General features: G+C 40.9%; 1 protein-coding gene across 2 annotated transcripts; it reads left to right on the forward strand.

Moving 5' to 3' along the window:
* The first annotated feature begins 9409 nt into the window (after positions 1–9409).
* On the forward strand, positions 9410–15125 carry LOC140544217 (uncharacterized). Of its 2 annotated transcripts, none has more exons than XM_072667646.1 (2): positions 9410–9527; positions 13740–15125. In XM_072667646.1, exon 2 carries the CDS (start codon positions 13845–13847, stop codon positions 14625–14627), a length of 783 nt encoding a protein of 260 aa, XP_072523747.1. In that variant the 5' UTR covers positions 9410–9527; positions 13740–13844; the 3' UTR covers positions 14628–15125. The 2 variants fall into 2 exon arrangements, with proteins under 2 accessions (XP_072523747.1, XP_072523748.1); XM_072667647.1 differs by lacking the exon at positions 9410–9527 and adding an exon at positions 11852–11903.
* The last annotated feature ends 3846 nt before the right edge of the window (positions 15126–18971 follow it).

Genomic DNA, 18971 nt, shown 5'->3' on the forward strand with positions numbered 1-18971 from the left:
ATTTCTGTTTTTATTTTATATACAGGAGGACTGCCCAAAGTGTGGCCCACTCCCCTGGCACATTAAGAGAACACAGTTTATATTATATTTTTAATATTATTATTATTTAATCTTTTTGACCATGGACCATCACAGACACTACAAAAACATTTAAAGTCAAATTTTTAAAAAATTCTCATAATGAGAAATATTGGATATATGGAACATTTTTAGGATGATTTCACTCACCTTGATGTCCTTTTTTGCATTGTGTGTCTGTGTGTGTTTGGGGGAGGTATTATTGATTTGAGTATTGAGTATTTGAGTATTGGGGTCATTAAACAGGTGTAAACACTCTAAATACTGGGTTTACAGGTCAGAGATGGTCAGTTACAGCACTCCACAGATGTTTCTACTCAGGCTCTGCCCATAGATGTGTTCCTCCGTAGCTTCCGCAGGTTTTTTTAGTAAGCTACAAGTGCTTTTTCTGTACCTAAGTGCAGATAGCTAAGTAAGCATCATAGCCACACTTGCCACACAGCGGACTACTACTACTGCTTGGCTACAGTTACTTAGTTTGAGCTAATGACTGTTAAATGCGAGATAAATCCAAGTTAAATCTGAGCTGAATCTCTGAAATTCAATCTGCGCCAAGTCAGTTTTGCTAAATCTGAGCTCAGTTGGAGTGGAATCTCTGACAAATCTGAGCTGAATACGAATCTGAATCAGAGCTAAATCTGAATCAAATCTGAGCTAAATTTAAGATGAAACTTATCTGAAAATTAGAGCTGCATCAAATCTGAGCTAAATCCAATCTAAATACAAGTTAAAGCTGATCTTAATCTGATTTAAATCTGAGCTAAATGAAATCTGAGCTCAACTTAATCTGTGCTAAATCCATATTGCTTAATCCAATTCGATCTGAATTCAATATGAGCTCAGTTGGAGTGGAGTCTCTGACAGATCTGAGCTGAATATGAATCTAAGCTAAATCTGAATCAAATCTGAGCTAATTTTAAAATGAAACTCATTTCGATATCAGAGCTGCATTAAATCTGAGCTAAATTGAATCTGTGTTAAATCGGTTTGGCTAAATCCAATTCAGTCTGAATCAAATCTGAGCTAAATTTAAGATGAAACTTATCTGAAAACTAGAGCTGCATCAGATCTGAACTAAATCCAATCTAAATACAAGTTAAAGCTGATCTTAATCTGATTTAAATCTAAATCTGTTTTGCTAAATCCAATCAGCTCAGTTGGAGTGGAATCTCTGACAAATCTGAGCTAAATCTGAATCAAATCTGAGCTTAATCTGAATCAAATCTGAGCTTAATCTGAATCAAATCTGAATACATTTAAGATGAAACTCCTCTCAAAATCAGAGTTGCATCAAATCTGAGCTAAATCCAATCTACATCCAAGTTGAATGTGGGCTTAATCTGAGTCAGACCAGTGCTGGATCTGCTCGTCTCTGCTGTTCTACCTGTGCTTTATCTGCTACTGATTTAGGGCTAAAACCTGATGTCCCACAGCCGTCCTGCTGGATCTCCTGTCTTTATTCTTCTGTATTTGGTCCTCATGTTCTGGTCATTTGTTTCTGGAGGGTGTTCTACAGCAGTTAAGCCACTTGGCTCAAACCCAAACCCAAGCCTGTCCAGTAACACGAGAAGGAGTTCTGGACGTTTCCACTGGAGAAACCTCACTCTGGGCTTAAGTTATCTGGATGAATCAAGAAATCCTGCTTCTACAATCCCGATCTACCGTTAGGTGGTTATAATTTCCCAGTTAACTTGAGCCCAAAGTCAGTTCTGTCTGATTGGAGGTGATGTTTCTTTTGGGAAAACATTACTTTGGGTTTGAGTTAACTGGTTAAACTGGGAAATCTTGAAGATCCTCCTGATTTTGTGTTATTTTACACATTTCTTAAAGCTTTTTTGTGGAAAGGTATAAAAATGAGGTACACACACTTTGGTCAATCAGGGTTCAGATTGGATCTGGAAATCTAATCCAGTTTCTGAAGATGCTGAAGGTTTATTAATGTTTCAGCTTCTTTTCCAAGTCATTTTTGTTCACGGTCATCCTTAGAATCCAAACATAATCCCAGTGCATTCTGGGAAATTGAGTTTTCTGTGCTACAGTTACAGTTTTAACTAAAATAATGTCTTTTAAACCTGAACCATATTCACTCCCAGCTTGTCCGAAGACTAAAGACTTGCTTATTTGAATGTTTTTGAATAGTTTGGATTGTTTACGTTGGTGAAAGTTGCTCATCAGACCCAGTTCAGCTGTCAGACCAACACTAAAGCCACGACGGAGCTAAATCTAGTGGACTACAAAGGACTGGACCCCCTTCGATCAGCACCGTCAGCACTTCCAGCACATGGACCAACAACACTGCTGGAAGTGATGAGCTCCAGATACTAACTTTACAAACAGTCTCTGAAACTCAGATGCTGAGCGTGACCCTGGAAGGACAGTGGCCTTGTCTCCTTTCTCTTTTTGTCCTCAAGCTCTTGCTGTATCTTTTTTTGTTCTGTGGGAGTTTCTTATATTTCAGCAATAGAAACAGTAGCGATTATTCCTGGTGAGTGGTGATGTGGATGGATTTCTGTACGTGTGAGGAGAGTTCTGAGGAAAGTGAACCAACTGAAATGTACCAAGGGTGGTGTAAGACTTTGAAACTGAACACATCAGCATTAAATTAAGGAATTTTCTATTTAATCCGCTGAGCCTGACTTAAACTAAGCCATCACTGCCATCATACCTACTGTTACCTGGTAATAACCGAATCTCTACTCAACATTACTCTAATTCTTCTCATCTGTAATCAACATAATCCAGCAAAGCCAAAAAATCAGCTGTTTGTTACCTTGTAATAATTTCCCAATAATGTAGCAAAAGTAACACCCATAAATGTAATATTTTAAATGAATATACATACATATATATATATATATATGTTGTATTATTAAATTATTACACTATTAAGTTCAACAAGCCATTTTAATAGTGTAATATTAATATTAACCTGCATAGTATGCATTGGAAGTATTAGTAATATTAATACTTTCAACTGAAGTAATAATATGACATATGACATAATAACCCCAGAAATCTATGAAACTTTTGCATATAACTCAGTAACAAAAATTTAATAAATTGCTTTGTAGACATTACATGAATGTTATACTATTTCCATGATAATGTAATTATTAATTATGTAATAATGTAATATTTAGCTCTTTTTAATATTATTGGATTTTGTGCAATAATATGATATATTAAATTAATAATGCACAATTTAATTACATTTCTGGGTGTTGTAACAATAATAAGTGCCACAAGCTATTTTAATAGTCTAATCTAATAATAATAATAATAATAATAATAATAATAATAATTTGCCTGGGATTATTATCCCACAAATGTAATAAAATTGTGCACTTAACTTAAGATATAAATATATGTAGCATAATAAAAACGTAATAAAACCAAATACTGTAATAACGTTTTTTGTTTTGGCTATTCATGTAAGCCTATCTACCAATAATGTCATTATTATTATTGGGTTTTATTATATTTTTATGACTGTGTTAAGTGCAAAATTGTGTTTCTGGAATTATTATTCCAGGCATATTATTAAATTTATATTAGACTATTAAAATGACTTGTATACTTAATGTTGTAATAATTTCCCAATACTGCAATAATCCCAGAAATGCAATAAAACTGTAACTGTCAAAACCTTTTCCATCAGCTATTTGTAATACCTGCATTACACTGTTTGGTTTTATTACATTTCTGACTGAGTTACAGAGTGCAAAAGTATTACATTTTTGGGGTTATGACATTATAAGGAAATTATTACATAGTAAATGCTACAAGTCCTGACAGAATCCACACTCGGCCAGCTTTCCAGGGACCATCTGTGTTTGTTATGTAGCGCTGGAAAACACAGAACTGCTTAGAACTTGCAGATTCCACACACTGCTCTGCTGTGGACGAGGGCTTTCGTCATGGCGAATGTGGATGAGCACATGGTGTCTCCATCTTCTTCATCTTTTGGGCCCGGTACCGGCTCTGACGGGTTCAGTGAGTTACAATACAAGGAAAGGGTTTTTTTTGTTTGTTTGTTTTTTAGAGCCAACAAAGCCTTTTTTGGTAATAACCACAATCTAAAAAGGGGTTCTCTGAGGTGATGCTATATAGGAACCACTCTTTAGGTTCCCTAAACAATCTTTCAGTGGATGATATTTGCAAACGCAATGTGTTTTAGTAGGGAAAACCCTAAAGTCCTTAAAGAAGGTTCCCCATGTAATGTAACAGGATGTCAGGATGTCTGTGGGTAGAACCAGAGAGAAGACCGTGAAAGTGTGAATAAGACGTGCCAATCTCTTCATTTGTTTCTTCTGTCTTTCTGTTCTTGATTTTTTTTTTCACTTTAATCCATAACTAAGCAAAACTACACAGCGCAAAAGTTAGCAAGCGCAATAATCCTGAAACTGCACAATGCATCTTCTCAATTTTCACCAAGAACTTACTGTAAAATATTATAAGATTATACAATCTGTTTCTAAACTGTTTCTAAACTCTCCTTCAAGCATTTTGTTTTTTCACAAAGCAAGAGAAAATGATCTGATGCTAAATAAATAATAATTTCTCAGGCAAACTTACTGCATAACAGTGTGTGGAAATTAGTTGAATAATCTCATAATATTTTTAGACTGTTCTCATTATGAGCAATGATGTAGATAAAATATTAGATTTGTTTTTGTTGGGGGGTGGGGGGGTGTTGTTAGCTGTTCCGGTCGCACCAAGGCTATTGCGTATCCCTGCTTGGCTCTATAGTATTCGCTGAATAGAGCTGTAGATGGATGCCGTTAGCACTGCTGAGAGCTCTTGGGTACAGTAGTTCAGCGTAATGCTGAAAAAACCACAGGCTGCTGTATAGACACTGATCCATCACGACGCTGGACCGTTGTTCATCAGCTGACACTTGTTTTAAGGCCACTCTGTGATCTATCTTTGACTTTTCCATCAGTTCTGTATGATTCTATTAAACACTCACCTGCCTCCCTGTCCACTGCAGAAATAACAGCTATATTTTTAAATAAAAGTATAAAAAAGTATGATTATTGTTCTGTATTCTTTGTGTTTTTATGTGTAAATTTATATTCAATTTTATATGTATGTATATATTAATAATTACAATCAATATTAAATCACATTTAAATATTAAACTAAATGCCAATGAAATATGTTACGGGTGGTGTGTTAGGGGTCAGTGGTGTAACAGTGTGGAGTGTGTTAGGGGTCAGTGGTGTAACAGTGTGGAGTGTGTTAGGGGTCAGTGGTGTAACAGTGTGGAGTGTGTTAGGGGTCAGTGGTGTAAACAGTGTGTGGAGTGTGTAAGGGGTCAGTGGTGTAACAGTGTGGAGTGTGTTAGGGGTCAGTGGTGTAACAGTGTGGAGTGTGTTAGGGGTCAGTGGTGTAAACAGTGTGTGGAGTGTGTTAGGGGTCAGTGGTGTAACAGTGTGGAGTGTGTAAGGGGTCAGTGGTGTAACAGTGTGGAGTGTGTTAGGGGTCAGTGGTGTAACTGTGGAGTGTGTTAGGGGTCAGTGGTGTAACTGTGGAGTGTGTTAGGGGTCAGTGGTGTAACTGTGGAGTGTGTTTGGGGTCAGTGGTGTAACAGTGTGAAGTGTGTTACTGGCCTGACCTGTCACACAAGGACCACACTTTACCTCTGTATCACTCTCTATCAAACTATCTCTGTCTCTTTCTGTCTCTCTCCCCCCCCCTCTCTCTCTCTCCCCCCCCCTCTCTCTCTCTCTCTTTCTGTCTCTCTCCCCCCCCACCCTCTCTCTCTCTCTCTCTCTCTCTCCCTCTCTCTCTCTGTAGTGTGATTGTTCTAATCTAAACTCACTCTAAAGAAGGTCAGCGTCGGCTGCTTAGCACAAAGCCTGCATTGTAGCACTGAAATGCTGAAAACGATTTGTCTGTGAATAAGTGTGTGTGTGTGTGTGTGTGTGTGTGTGTGGATTGTTGGGGGAGGGAAAGGGGAATTTATTAATAAATCACAGTGAAGTACAGTCATGCTTTAGTAGCAGAGAGTGTGTGTAATGTTTATTCACTCACTCTACCTACACTGCTTCAAACACACACACACACACACACACACACACACACACACACACACACACTGATATTACTGTTCTGTTGATTGTTCAAAACAGTAATTTATTTTAATGTATGTTAATATAATGAGTTCATTCTGAGTAATTCTGGATTATGTTTTTATGATTATTTGGGTTTGTTCTAATGTTATATAGAGTTAATTACAGGTAGACACTCTCACTGACCACTGACTTTATGTTTATTTGGGTTTATTCTAATGTTATATAGAGTTAATTACAGGTAGACACTCTCACTGACCACTGACTTTATGTTTGTTTGGGTTTATTATAATGTTATATAGAGTTAATTACAGGTAGACGCTCTCACTGACCACTGACTTTATGTTTGTTTGGGTTTATTCTAATGTTATATAGAGTTAATTACAGGTAGACGCTCTCACTGACCACTGACTTTATGTTTGTTTGGGTTTATTCTAATGTTATATAGAGTTAATTACAGGTAGACGCTCTCACTGACCACTGACTTTATGTTTGTTTGGGTTTATTCTAATGTTATATAGAGTTAATTACAGGTAGACACTCTCACTGACCACTGACTTTATGTTTATATTGGTTTATTCTAATGTTATATAGAGTTAATTACAGGTAGACACTCTCACTGACCACTGACTTTATGTTTATTTGGGTTTATTATAATGTTATATAGAGTTAATTACAGGTAGACGCTCTCACTGACCACTGACTTTATGTTTGTTTGGGTTTATTCTAATGTTATATAGAGTTAATTACAGGTAGACACTCTCACTGACCACTGACTTTATGTTTATTTGGGTTTATTCTAATGTTATATAGAGTTAATTACAGGTAGACACTCTCACTGACCACTGACTTTATGTTTGTTTGGGTTTATTCTAATGTTATATAGAGTTTTACAGGTAGACACTCTCACTGACCACTGACTTTCTGTTTATTTGGGTTTATTCTAATGTTATATAGAATTAATTACAGGTAGACACTCTCACTGACCGCTGACTTTATGTTTATTGAGGCTCATTCAAATGTTATGAGCACCAATCCACCGTAACATTAGCACCACCTTCCTAATATTAAGTAGGTCCCCCAGTGCCACCACAACAGACCGAGGCATGGACTCCACAAGACCTCTGAAGGTGTCCTGCTGTGGTCTCTGGAACCAAAGCCCTAATCAAAGAGTCCAAGATCCTGCTATTAAAATGCACAGATCCAGAAAAGCTCCAGCCTCACAGTAAAGCTCCTGTCCTGAGCTGACCTTTAGAGACCACGCCGACCTCGCTGGACGCTGCACGCACAGAAAGGCCCGGTCAGACGTTACTGACCTCACACAAAACAGAACCTTCACTCCTTTCTAAGCGGATGTTCCTCCTGCAGTGACCACACCTTAATTCACTGCTGTTCTCCTGCAGCCTCCTTCAGGGTCAATAAAGGTCGATCTGTCCATCTGTATATCTGCCTGTCGATTCATCTCTCTGTGTGTCTATGTGCTTATCTACTATATATATAGGAGACTCTCCAGATCCCAATCCCATTGAGGTCCTGTGGTCAAGCCTGAAAAAGAAGGTGGACAAACTGTATAACAATACAGACACTGGGATCAACTCCAAGCACTGATTAGGCAAGAACAGGCTGCTCTTAGTGTAGATCTTGCGCAGAGGCTGATGTCTAGCATGTCGAGGGTGAATTGCAGAGGTCTTACAGATGAAGGGTCAACACTGTAAATATTAAGTCTTCGCTTAAACTGGACGTAGTTATCAATAAAAACTTTAACAATGTATGAAATGATTCTTAATGTTCTTCAGAATAGAACAAAGGACTAAAGGATCTAAAAAACTGAGACAGGAAACTTTGTGAAAAACAGTGTCAGCCACGACTGTTTATATATATATATATATATATATTGACAAAAGTATTGGGACATTGTGATGAAAGTTCAGATTCTGGTCAGGGAGACCCATCCTCTTGTGGTCAGGGGATCCCTTCTTCTCTGGTCAGGGAACCCATCCTCCTCTGGTCATGGGAACCCATCCACTCCTGGTCAGGGAGACCTATCCGTCTCTGGTCAGTGGAACCCATCCTCTTGTGGTCAGGGGAACCCATCCTCCTCTGGTCAGGGAGATCCATCCTCTTGTGGTCAGGGGATCCATTCTTCTCTGGTCAGGGAAACCCATCTTCCTCTGGTCAGGGGAACCCATTCTCTTGTGGTCAGGGGAACCCATCCTCCTCTGGTCAGGGAGACCCATCCTCTTGTGGTCAGGGAAACCCATCTTCCTCTGGTCAGGGGAACCCATTCTCTTGTGGTCAGGGAGACCCATCCTTCTCTGGTCAGAAAGACCATCCTCCTCTGGTCAGGGAGACCCATCCTTCTCTGGTCAGGGAAGACCATTCTCTTGTGGTCAGGGGAACTTATACTCCTCTGGTCAGGGGAACCCATTCTCTTGTGGTCAGGGGAACCCATCCTCCTCTGGTCAGGGAGATCCATCCTCTTGTGGTCAGGGGATCCATTCTTCTCTGGTCAGGGAAACCCATCTTCCTCTGGTCAGGGGAACCCATCCTCTTGTGGTCAGGGAAACCCATCCTCCTCTGGTCAGGGAGATCCATCCTCTTGTGGTCAGGGAAACCCATCCTCCTCTGGTCAGGGAGACCCATCCTCTTGTGGTCAGGGAAACCCATCTTCCTCTGGTCAGGGAGACCCATCCTTCTCTGGTCAGGGAAGACCATTCTCTTGTGGTCAGGGGAACTTATACTCCTCTGGTCAGGGAAACCCATCCTCTTGTGGTCAGGGAGATCCATCATTCTCTGGTCAGGGAACACCATCCTCCTCTGGTCAGGGGAACCCATACTCCTCTGGTCATTTTTTTAATTATACTTATTACTTTATAACATTATTATTATTATTATTATTATTATTATTATTATTATTATTATTATTATTATTATCCCTATTACCTTTATTATTTATATATATATTTATAACTACACCCCTGTCTATACATGCATTCTGTGCGTGTGGTATGTGGCTCCCCCTGGCGTTGGTTTGCTGCAGTTGCAGAGTTGACCAGTCTGCAGTTATCACGGTCTCGTGCTCAGTATCTTCAGTAGAGCTGCTTTCTGCTTTATTAAATATCAGATTTGAGGCAACAGAGAAACAAAGGTTGATCAGAGCTGTGCGGCACTGGGGTGACAGCTGGGACCTGCTGCAAAACCGGTTGGATTAACATCAGTTCCAACGGCCTTTTTTGGCTCACTCAGTTGTAGAGCTCCTGCAGGCCAGGCGAGGGCGCTGTTTCCGTAGCGGTGCTTCTCCAACATCAACAAAGCGAAGAAGGAGAGGAGCGGGCTGTGGAGCTGCTGGAGGAGAAGATACTGGAGCTGCTGGAGGTAAAGACTGTCTGTCTGTCTGCTCACTGTCTGTCTGTCTGCACACTGTCTGTCTGTCTGCACACTGTCTGTCTGCTCACTGTCTGTCTGTCTGCACACTGTCTGTCTGTCTGCACACTGTCTGTCTGTCTGCACACTGTCTGTCTGCTCACTGTCTGTCTGTCTGCACACTGTCTGTCTGCTCACTGTCTGTCTGCACACTGTCTGTCTGTCTGCACACTGTCTGCCTGTCTGCTCACTGTCTGTCTGCTTACTGTCTGTCTGCCTGCACACTGTCTGTCTGCTCACTGTCTGTCTGTCTGCACACTGTCTGTCTGCACACTGTCTGTCTGTCTGCTCACTGTCTGTCTGCACACTGTCTGTCTGTCTGCTCACTGTCTGTCTGTCTGCACACTGTCTGTCTGCTCACTGTCTGTCTGTCTGCTCACTGTCTGTCTGCACACTGTCTGTCTGTCTGCTCACTGTCTGTCTGTCTGCACACTGTCTGTCTGCTCACTGTCTGTCTGCCTGCACACTGTCTGTCTGCCTGCACACTGTCTGTCTGCACACTGTCTGTCTGCACACTGTCTGTCTGCACACTGTCTGTCTGCTCACTGTCTGTCTGCCTGCACACTGTCTGTCTGCCTGCACACTGTCTGTCTGCACACTGTCTGTCTGCTCACTGTCTGTCTGCCTGCACACTGTCTGTCTGCACACTGTCTGTCTGCACACTGTCTGTCTGTCTGCACACTGTCTGTCTGCACACTGTCTGTCTGTCTGCTCACTGTCTGTCTGTCTGCACACTGTCTGTCTGCTCACTGTCTGTCTGCCTGCACACTGTCTGTCTGCCTGCACACTGTCTGTCTGCACACTGTCTGTCTGTCTGCTCACTGTCTGTCTGTCTGCACACTGTCTGTCTGTCTGCACACTGTCTGTCTGCTCACTGTCTGTCTGCACACTGTCTGTCTGTCTGCACACTGTCTGTCTGCACACTGTCTGTCTGCTCACTGTCTGTCTGCTCACTGTCTGTCTGCCTGCACACTGTCTGTCTGCCTGCACACTGTCTGTCTGCACACTGTCTGTCTGTCTGCTCACTGTCTGTCTGTCTGCACACTGTCTGTCTGCACACTGTCTGTCTGTCTGCTCACTGTCTGTCTGTCTGCACACTGTCTGTCTGCTCACTGTCTGTCTGTCTGCACACTGTCTGTCTGCTCACTGTCTGTCTGCCTGCACACTGTCTGTCTGCACACTGTCTGTCTGCCTGCTCACTGTCTGTCTGCACACTGTCTGTCTGTCTGCACACTGTCTGTCTGCACACTGTCTGTCTGTCTGCTCACTGTCTGTCTACGCACTGTCTGTCTGCGCACTGACTGCACACTGACTGCACACTGTCTGCAGACTGTCTGCACACTGTCTGTCTGCACACTGTCTGTCTGCACACTGTCTGACAACTGTCTGTCTGCACACTGACTGTCTACGCACTGTCTGTCTGCGCACTGTCTGTCTACACACTGTCTGTCTACACACTGTCTGCACACTGTCTGTCTGCACACTGTCTGTCTGCACACTGTCTGTCTACACACTGTCTGCACACTGTCTGTCTGCACACTGTCTGTCTACGCACTGTCTGTCTGCGCACTGACTGCACACTGTCTGTCTACACACTGTCTGTCTGCACACTGTCTGCACACTGTCTGTCTACACACTGTCTGTCTGCGCACTGTCTGCACACTGTCTGTCTGCGCACTGACTGCACACTGTCCACACACTGTCTGTCTGCGCACTGACTGCACACTGTCTGCAGACTGTCTGCACACTGTCTGTCTGCACACTGTCTGTCTGCACACTGTCTGTCTGCACACTGTCTGATAACTGTCTGTCTGCACACTGACTGCACACTGTCTACAGACTGTCTGCACACTGTCTGTCTACACACTGTCTGTCTGCACACTGTCTGTCTGCACACTGTCCACTGTACACTGTCTTTAAAGCCCTGCTGTAGACTCATGGGTTTCCCCCCTTTAAGGAGGTGGTCTTTGATTGGGGGCGATAGTGAAACCCTTTACTGCTTTACAGAACCATCCACAGTGTTCCTCTGACTAAGAACCAGTTCATCTTCCCAATGGTTCTTTAGATGATTCTGTATAGAACCATTATCTCTCATGAGGAACCCTTTTATAGTGTACATCTGATCAGTGTGTGTGTGTGTGTGTGTGTGTGTATATATATATATATATCCACATACATACATACATACATACATATATATATATATATAATGTGTGTGTGTGTGTGTAAATAAAATGTAATATTTATGTTTATAATTCATTTATTTTTATTTGCCAAAATAACCAAAAATGAAAAGGGTCCAAAGCCAAAGTTTGGGTACCCTACATGGTAAGTATCTAGTAACCACTCCTTTGGCTTTTTGTAGCCAGTTGAAGTGAAGTCATGTAAGCTTCTTTCAATATTTTTAATTTCTGGATGCAGCAGGTGGTGTAAGTGTGTATGATGGGAAGGGAAGAGAGACCCCGATGATCTCAGCCGTCCTCTGTATAAACTGGAGGGTCTTGAGATCACAGATGTTGCAATTCCCAAACCAGACAGTGATGCAGCAGCTGCTCAGGAAGCTCTCTCCAGTCTACAGCTGAGCCTGTTCTTAATCTTGTTTGCAGGATTTTCACCCATCCTTCCTGTAAAGGGCTTCTAGATCTGTGAGATTCCGGATTCCTTGCTCTTTTAAGGTCCATGCACCAGAGTTTGCTGTTCAGCAGTGAAATGTCCCCAGTGACACTGGCTGTAACACAAACCCAAAGTGTGATTGACCCACCTGGGCTTTTAACAGTTGGAGAGGTGTACTTTTCAAGAATTCTGCCCCATTTACCATTTACATTTTTACTGCTCTACAGAACCATCTACGAAATGTTCCCCAGCCTGAGATCCAGTTAACCTTCCAAATGGTTCTTTATCATAGTGCTGTATAGAACCATTGACTCTCTTGAGGAACCCATTTATAGTGTCTATATCTATGTATGTATAATTTTAAAAGTTGGAGAGGTGAGCTTTGTATGAAATTCTGCACATTTTCCCCTGCACAGGTATACCTTCACTCATTGTAGCCAAAAAGTTTCATTTTAACTCCAACTTTTCAAAATGCGTCAGGGCTGTTTAGATGTTCCTATGTAAATGTGGGCAATTGGATTTTATAGTGCAAATGCAGGACAGGTTTTCCTTCCATGGTTTTTCTATGAAGGTCATATTTGTGCAGGTATCACTGCACAGTAGAATAGTGCACCAGCAGTGCCCAAACCTTTATATTCTGTGTATTTCTATCATTTTAAACTTACTATGTTTTAGTTACTTTTTACTGCTATACAGAACCATCTACAAAATGTTCCCCAGCCTAAGATCCAATTAATCTTCCAAATGGTTCTTTGTTATTTGTTGTTATTCTGTATAGAACCATTGAGGAACACATTTATAGTTTATACACCTAGGTTTTTAAAAGTTGGAGAAGTGCACTTTTCATCAAATTCTGCACCTTTTCTCCAAATATACCTTCAACAAGATTATCCTTTCCATATCCACTTTAACTTCAGCTTTTCAGAATATCACTGCACAGTAGAATAGTGCACCAGCAGTGCCCAAACTTTTATATTCTAGTGTATTTCTATCATTTTGAGGTTACTTTGTAACTAACTATGTATTAGTTACTTTTTACTGCTATACAGAACCATCTACAAAATGTTCCCCAGCTTAAGAACCAATTAATATTCCAAATGGTTCTTTGCCATAATTCTGAATAGAACCATTGACTCTCTTGAGGAACCCATTTATAGTGTCTATATCTATGTTTTTAAAAGTTGGAGAGGTGAACTTTGTATGAAATTCTGCCTATTTTCTCCAATTATACATTTACTCATTGCAGCCAAGATTATATATTCCATATTTATTTTAACTTCAGCTTTTCAGAATATCACTGCACAGTAGAATAGTGCACCAGCAGTGCCCAAATGTTTATATTGTACTGTATTTATATTATTTAACCCATTTTTTTTAACCCAATTTGCCATTTCTTAGGTTAATTTTGAAGTTTCTTCGTAACTAGCTATGTATTTAATATGAAAACAGGTTGAAAACTGGATGTTCTCTGCTCTAGGTACAGTTACTAGCAGCTTTGTTGCATTTCACTCCAACTTTCATAATATTTTCTTTTCTATTTTGTTCCTCCAGAAATGCACGAAACCCTCTCACAAGTGACCTCCACAATCACATCAGGACATGCCACGAAGATCAATCCATTACATAGCTGAAATCAAGAGAAATTCACAGTGAAATATGGCATCCAGTAGAGGCTTCAGCGCTCAGCAGACGTCCTCTGCTACTCTCCACTCGACCTCATCAAACAATAAAATAAAGAAGAGCGCATTAAAGCAGAGAACTCACTCTTGCTCAGAGTGCGGGAAGAGCTTTCATAAGCGAAACTATCTCAAAGTGCACATGCGCATTCACACAGGAGAGAAGCCGTACCGCTGCTTAGACTGTGGCAAGGGGTTTGGAGAGAACGGTTCCCTCAAGAAACACCGGCGCATTCACACAGGCGAGAAGCCGTACGAGTGCCCGGAGTGTGGGAAGACTTTCAGAGACAGTGGTACCATCCGAAAGCACCAGCTCACTCACACGGGAGAGAAGCCGCACGAGTGCTCAGACTGCGGGAAGAGCTTTGCGCTGCAGAGCAGTCTCCGGCGGCACAGGCGCGTTCACACGGGAGAGAAACCATATAGCTGCTCAGACTGCGGGAGGAGGTTTTCTATTCTGAGCCATCTCCAACTCCACCAGCGCATTCACACGGGGGAGAAGCCGTACTACTGCTCGGAGTGTGGCAAGAGTTTTAGAGACGGCGCCTTCTTCAAGAAACACCAGCACCTCCACACCGGACAGAAGCCGCATGACTGCTCAGACTGTGGGAAGAGTTTCGCTCTAAAGCATTCTCTCCATGCACACCAGCGCATTCACACAGGGGAGAAACCGTATCACTGCCCAGATTGTGACCTGAGCTTCAGGCACTGGCGCACTTTTAAGAAACACAAGTGCACTACGATGAACACTATGCACTCATAACATGTATTGGAGAAATGTGATTGATGTGACGTATATTTGCAGATTAAGTAGTTTCTAATGTAGGAAGTTGTTGATGTTGTGTTTATTGTGGTTGTTAGTTCAGTTAACAAATGTTAACAAATCAGATTTGAAGGTAGAATTTTAAAGGTCAAATATAGTTATGTAAGCTAGATATGCGTACATACAGATCTTAACTAAACTATACTAGAGTAGATAGATTCATTTACTTGTGTTGCTCAATGTTCAGGGTAGTGGCAATTTAGCATGGCCTACCAATTGTGTTTTTGGTAGGTGAAAGGAAACTAGAGTACCTGGGCGGGTGGGAAGCAGTGACTGAACCTGTAACTCATACATTCTGTCTGCTGTGCCTCCATGTTCCCCAGCCAGAGTAATGCTTTTTCCTCCAAATAATCAGTTTACATGTATTCTAGTAAATGTGTGTACCAGTGCACAAATAAAATAAAATAGGAGGTACAGAATTGTGCCTTCTGCATTAGATGGAAGTTTAATGTCTAATGTGAGATCATCAGGACATCAATAATTTCTCCTGTAAATAAGAAGGACCTGACCGATATTCTCTCTACTGACCAACCGTACCCACTAGGATCTTTGCTTCTTACCAACTTTGTCAGATCTGACCAGTATCCTCTCTACATCAGAGGGATCTGACCAGTATCCTCTCTCGACATGACTGTACATCACAGGAACCCGACTGATAACCTCTGTCCTGACTGGCTGTATATCAGAGGGATTCAACTGATCTCCTCTTTGTTGATCGAATGTACATCAAAGGGACTCGACTGATATCTTTTTATGGACCGACTGTACATCAAAAGGACTTGACTGATATCCTTTTTTTTTTTTTGACAGAGTTTACATTTAAAAGAACTGATATTTCTTTTTTTTCTTTTGACCGACTGTACATCAAAGAGACTCCACTGATATATTTTTGATATCTTTTTTTTGGCTGACTATACATCAAATGGACTCCATTGGTATATATATATTTTTTGACAGACTGTACATCAAAGGTACTCAAATGATATCCTTTTTTTTTTTGACCAACTGTATATCAAAGGCACTCGACTGATATCCTTTTTTTGGCCGACTACACATCAAAGGGGCTCCATTGGTATCTTTTTCTTTTTGACAGATTGTACATCAAAGGGACTCAACTAATATCCTTTTTTTTGACTGACTGTACATCAAAGAGATTCCACTGATATCTTATTTTTGACCAACTATACATCACAAGGATTTGACTGATAGCCTCTCTCTCGTTCAACTGCACATCAGAGTCTACTGAAAGCTCCTCTCCTGACTAACTGTACAGTTGGTCTTCCAAGACCAGGTTTGGGAGCTATTGGTCTAGACTACTGCTACAGATCACCGCTCTGAACCCTAAGGAAGTATTCAAAACATTGTAGACATTTTTCTTTATCCTTTTTTATCCAACCATTATATTCTTCCACTGAAGGAATTTAATGCTAAACCATTGTTTCTTGTTCCCTAATATTATTTTAATATGCACAGCATTTGATTTAGTGCCACTTGGAGGAGCTGTGAAATCATGGAGTGACCCTGGAGCGAGCGCTGCTCTGCATTAATGATGTGTTCTGGATGTTTCTGTTTCCAGCTGAAAGTAAAACCTAGATATATTTATCTTTGAGTCTGAGCTCTGAGGATTAAACCTGCTTCCCTCAGAGTGGACCCAGAGTCTGTAAAAGGAACTGATCATTTTGAAGAAATATTATAGAAATATTTTTTATTATATACATTATTTTTATATATATATATATATATATATATATAGCCCCTGTGGAAGGCTCCGCCTCTTTATCCCAAACTTGTCCAGCCAGACAGCCACCCTCCCAGTCCTAACTAAAGAGGACACACCCCCAAGAGGACAACAAACAGAGAACAGTGCTCAGAACAGCTTTTAAAGACTGGACCCTTACACTGTGTATTCTTTCATTGGCCACTTTATTAGAAACCCCTACACCGCATATCCCTCCACTGGCCACTTTATTAGAAACCCTGACACTGTGTATCCGTTCACTGGCCACTATATTAGAAACCCCTACACTGTGTATTCTTTCACTGGCCACTATATTAGAAACCCCTACACCACATATCCCTCCACTGGCCACTTTATTAGAAACTTCTACACTGTGTATCCTGCCACTGGCCACTTTATTAGAAACCCCTACACTGTGTGTCCTTCCACTGGCCACTTTATTAGAAACTTCTACACTGTGTATCCTGCCACTGGCCACTTTATTAGAAACCCCTACACTGTGTGTCCTTCCACTGGCCACTTTATTAGAAACCCTGACACTGTGTATCCGTTCACTGGCCACTATATTAGAAACCCCTACACTGTGTGTTCTTTCACTGGCCACTATATTAGAAACCCCTACACTGTGTATTCTTTCACTCGCCACTATATTAGAAACCCCGACACCCCATATTCCTTCACTGGCCACTATATTAGAAACCCCTACACTGTGTATCCTTTTACTGGCCACTTTATTATTATTATTTTCAACGTAGGGGACTAAATGAACGTTGGAGAGAACAGTATGTTTTGGACTGATCAGTCAAAAATCCAGGCTGTGTTTTCTGAGATGGTCTAGATCTCAGGTTCAGTATATCTCAGTTATCATCACTGTGAAAACTATGCTCATAACCTTAAAGCAGCCCAGATTAGAAAACTCTACACAGTGTGGATGAGGCTTTACACACAGAGCTGAACCACAGTATGCTTTGCAGTTACTGCTAACTGTAATTAAAGCAGATGACTGATTGTCTGGTCAGTCTTAGCCTGATGCTCTAGACTTCACTTTGATGGTAAGTCTGATAATTAGCATATTACCCAATCAGGGACTGAGCGAAGTAACAATCCGTGTGAAACGCTGGTTTAAAATGGGCTGCACTGAATCTTATATGCAGTATAAATTGGTGTTGGCCCAGTTTGCCTTGCTCACCATTCAAAGTGGGTGGGTGGGTTCAGGGCAAGCCTAATGCTGGTAGGACCAGTGAACTGATGGCCTATATTGCATGTCTTCTGATACACTGATTTCTACACTGATGGAGGTTCAGCAGCTGCTCTTTTCTGCACTAAAAGAGAATTCAGAATCCAGTCAGAGCTAAACTCTTGTTCTCAGTGGAAACGACATGAAGTCTGAGCTTCTGTCTGATTACAATAAGTACCTTAAAAAGGCCAGTGGATTGTTTTTCTGTTAGTTATGAAGGAAAGTTAGTGGAAACTGGGACTAGCCCTATGAAGAAGGGCACAGCACCACCGACAGCGTGGTGATTTTATTAAAGAACTCACTGTAAGAAACGTAGAGAGGAATCCTGGACCAATAAGGACACATTTTGCTGGACACAGTACAGTGACAAGTACTTACACCTTTACCTTTACCTTTTTATAGGAAATACACAAGCATTTGAAATAATATAATCAGCGATACTCAGACTTTTGACTGCTTTCTGTAATAGCTACAGAACACAGTACTTGTACTTTTACTTTCAGTACTTAAGTAGTACATTTTAGAATAAACTACTTGCAGTACTTAAGTACAAAAATGTACTCCTCAAGCTCCCTCCAGCTCCCTCCCCAGTCTTTAAATCTTTACCTCCTTCTGGCTCAGCTCCTCCTTCTGCTTGGTTTACACTCATTTTCTCATTATTTTACCACAAAATTATCATAATGCAAATAATTACAAAAAAAATAAACAGGGTCCGGAGTACTCCTAATTCATAAACGTGTTTATGTACTGCAGTAGTCATGAAGGGTATTGGGGACCCTTAATTTTAAGAATATCCTTAAGTACAAGGTTACGAAGTACATGCCCTGTGTTCAAACGCTCATCTGTGGGTTCTATATATCAGCTGGTTCACTAGGAAATATGACTTCATAGGATATCATAAAACAATGACACTGAGTGATCAACAGACGCTGCGAAATACCAAAGGAATTCAATTAATATCAATATTAATAAAAAAAAAAATCAATATCAGTTAAGAGTTAAGAGTGCAAACATTAAAAAAATGTAAAACTTCATTTAAAAACATATGGAAATGATAAAAGGTTGCGATATACGTCACATATCAGAAGCTTGTGTTTCCCACGTGTAAATATGACTTCACTGGCTGATTGAATGTAATTTACAATAGTTCCAAAAGGTATACCCTATTTTCAACAGCGTAGCAACGTAGCATCAGCAACAGTGTGTAAAAGGTGTGATTATTGTGTCAATTATTATTATTATTATTATTATTAGGAACTATTTTTGACCACAGTGGAAACTGTACCTACTTCAACAGCTCAGTTTTAGT

Source organism: Salminus brasiliensis, chromosome 22, assembly GCF_030463535.1.
Source record: "Salminus brasiliensis chromosome 22, fSalBra1.hap2, whole genome shotgun sequence".
In the NCBI taxonomy this organism is placed as follows: domain Eukaryota; kingdom Metazoa; phylum Chordata; class Actinopteri; order Characiformes; family Bryconidae; genus Salminus; species Salminus brasiliensis.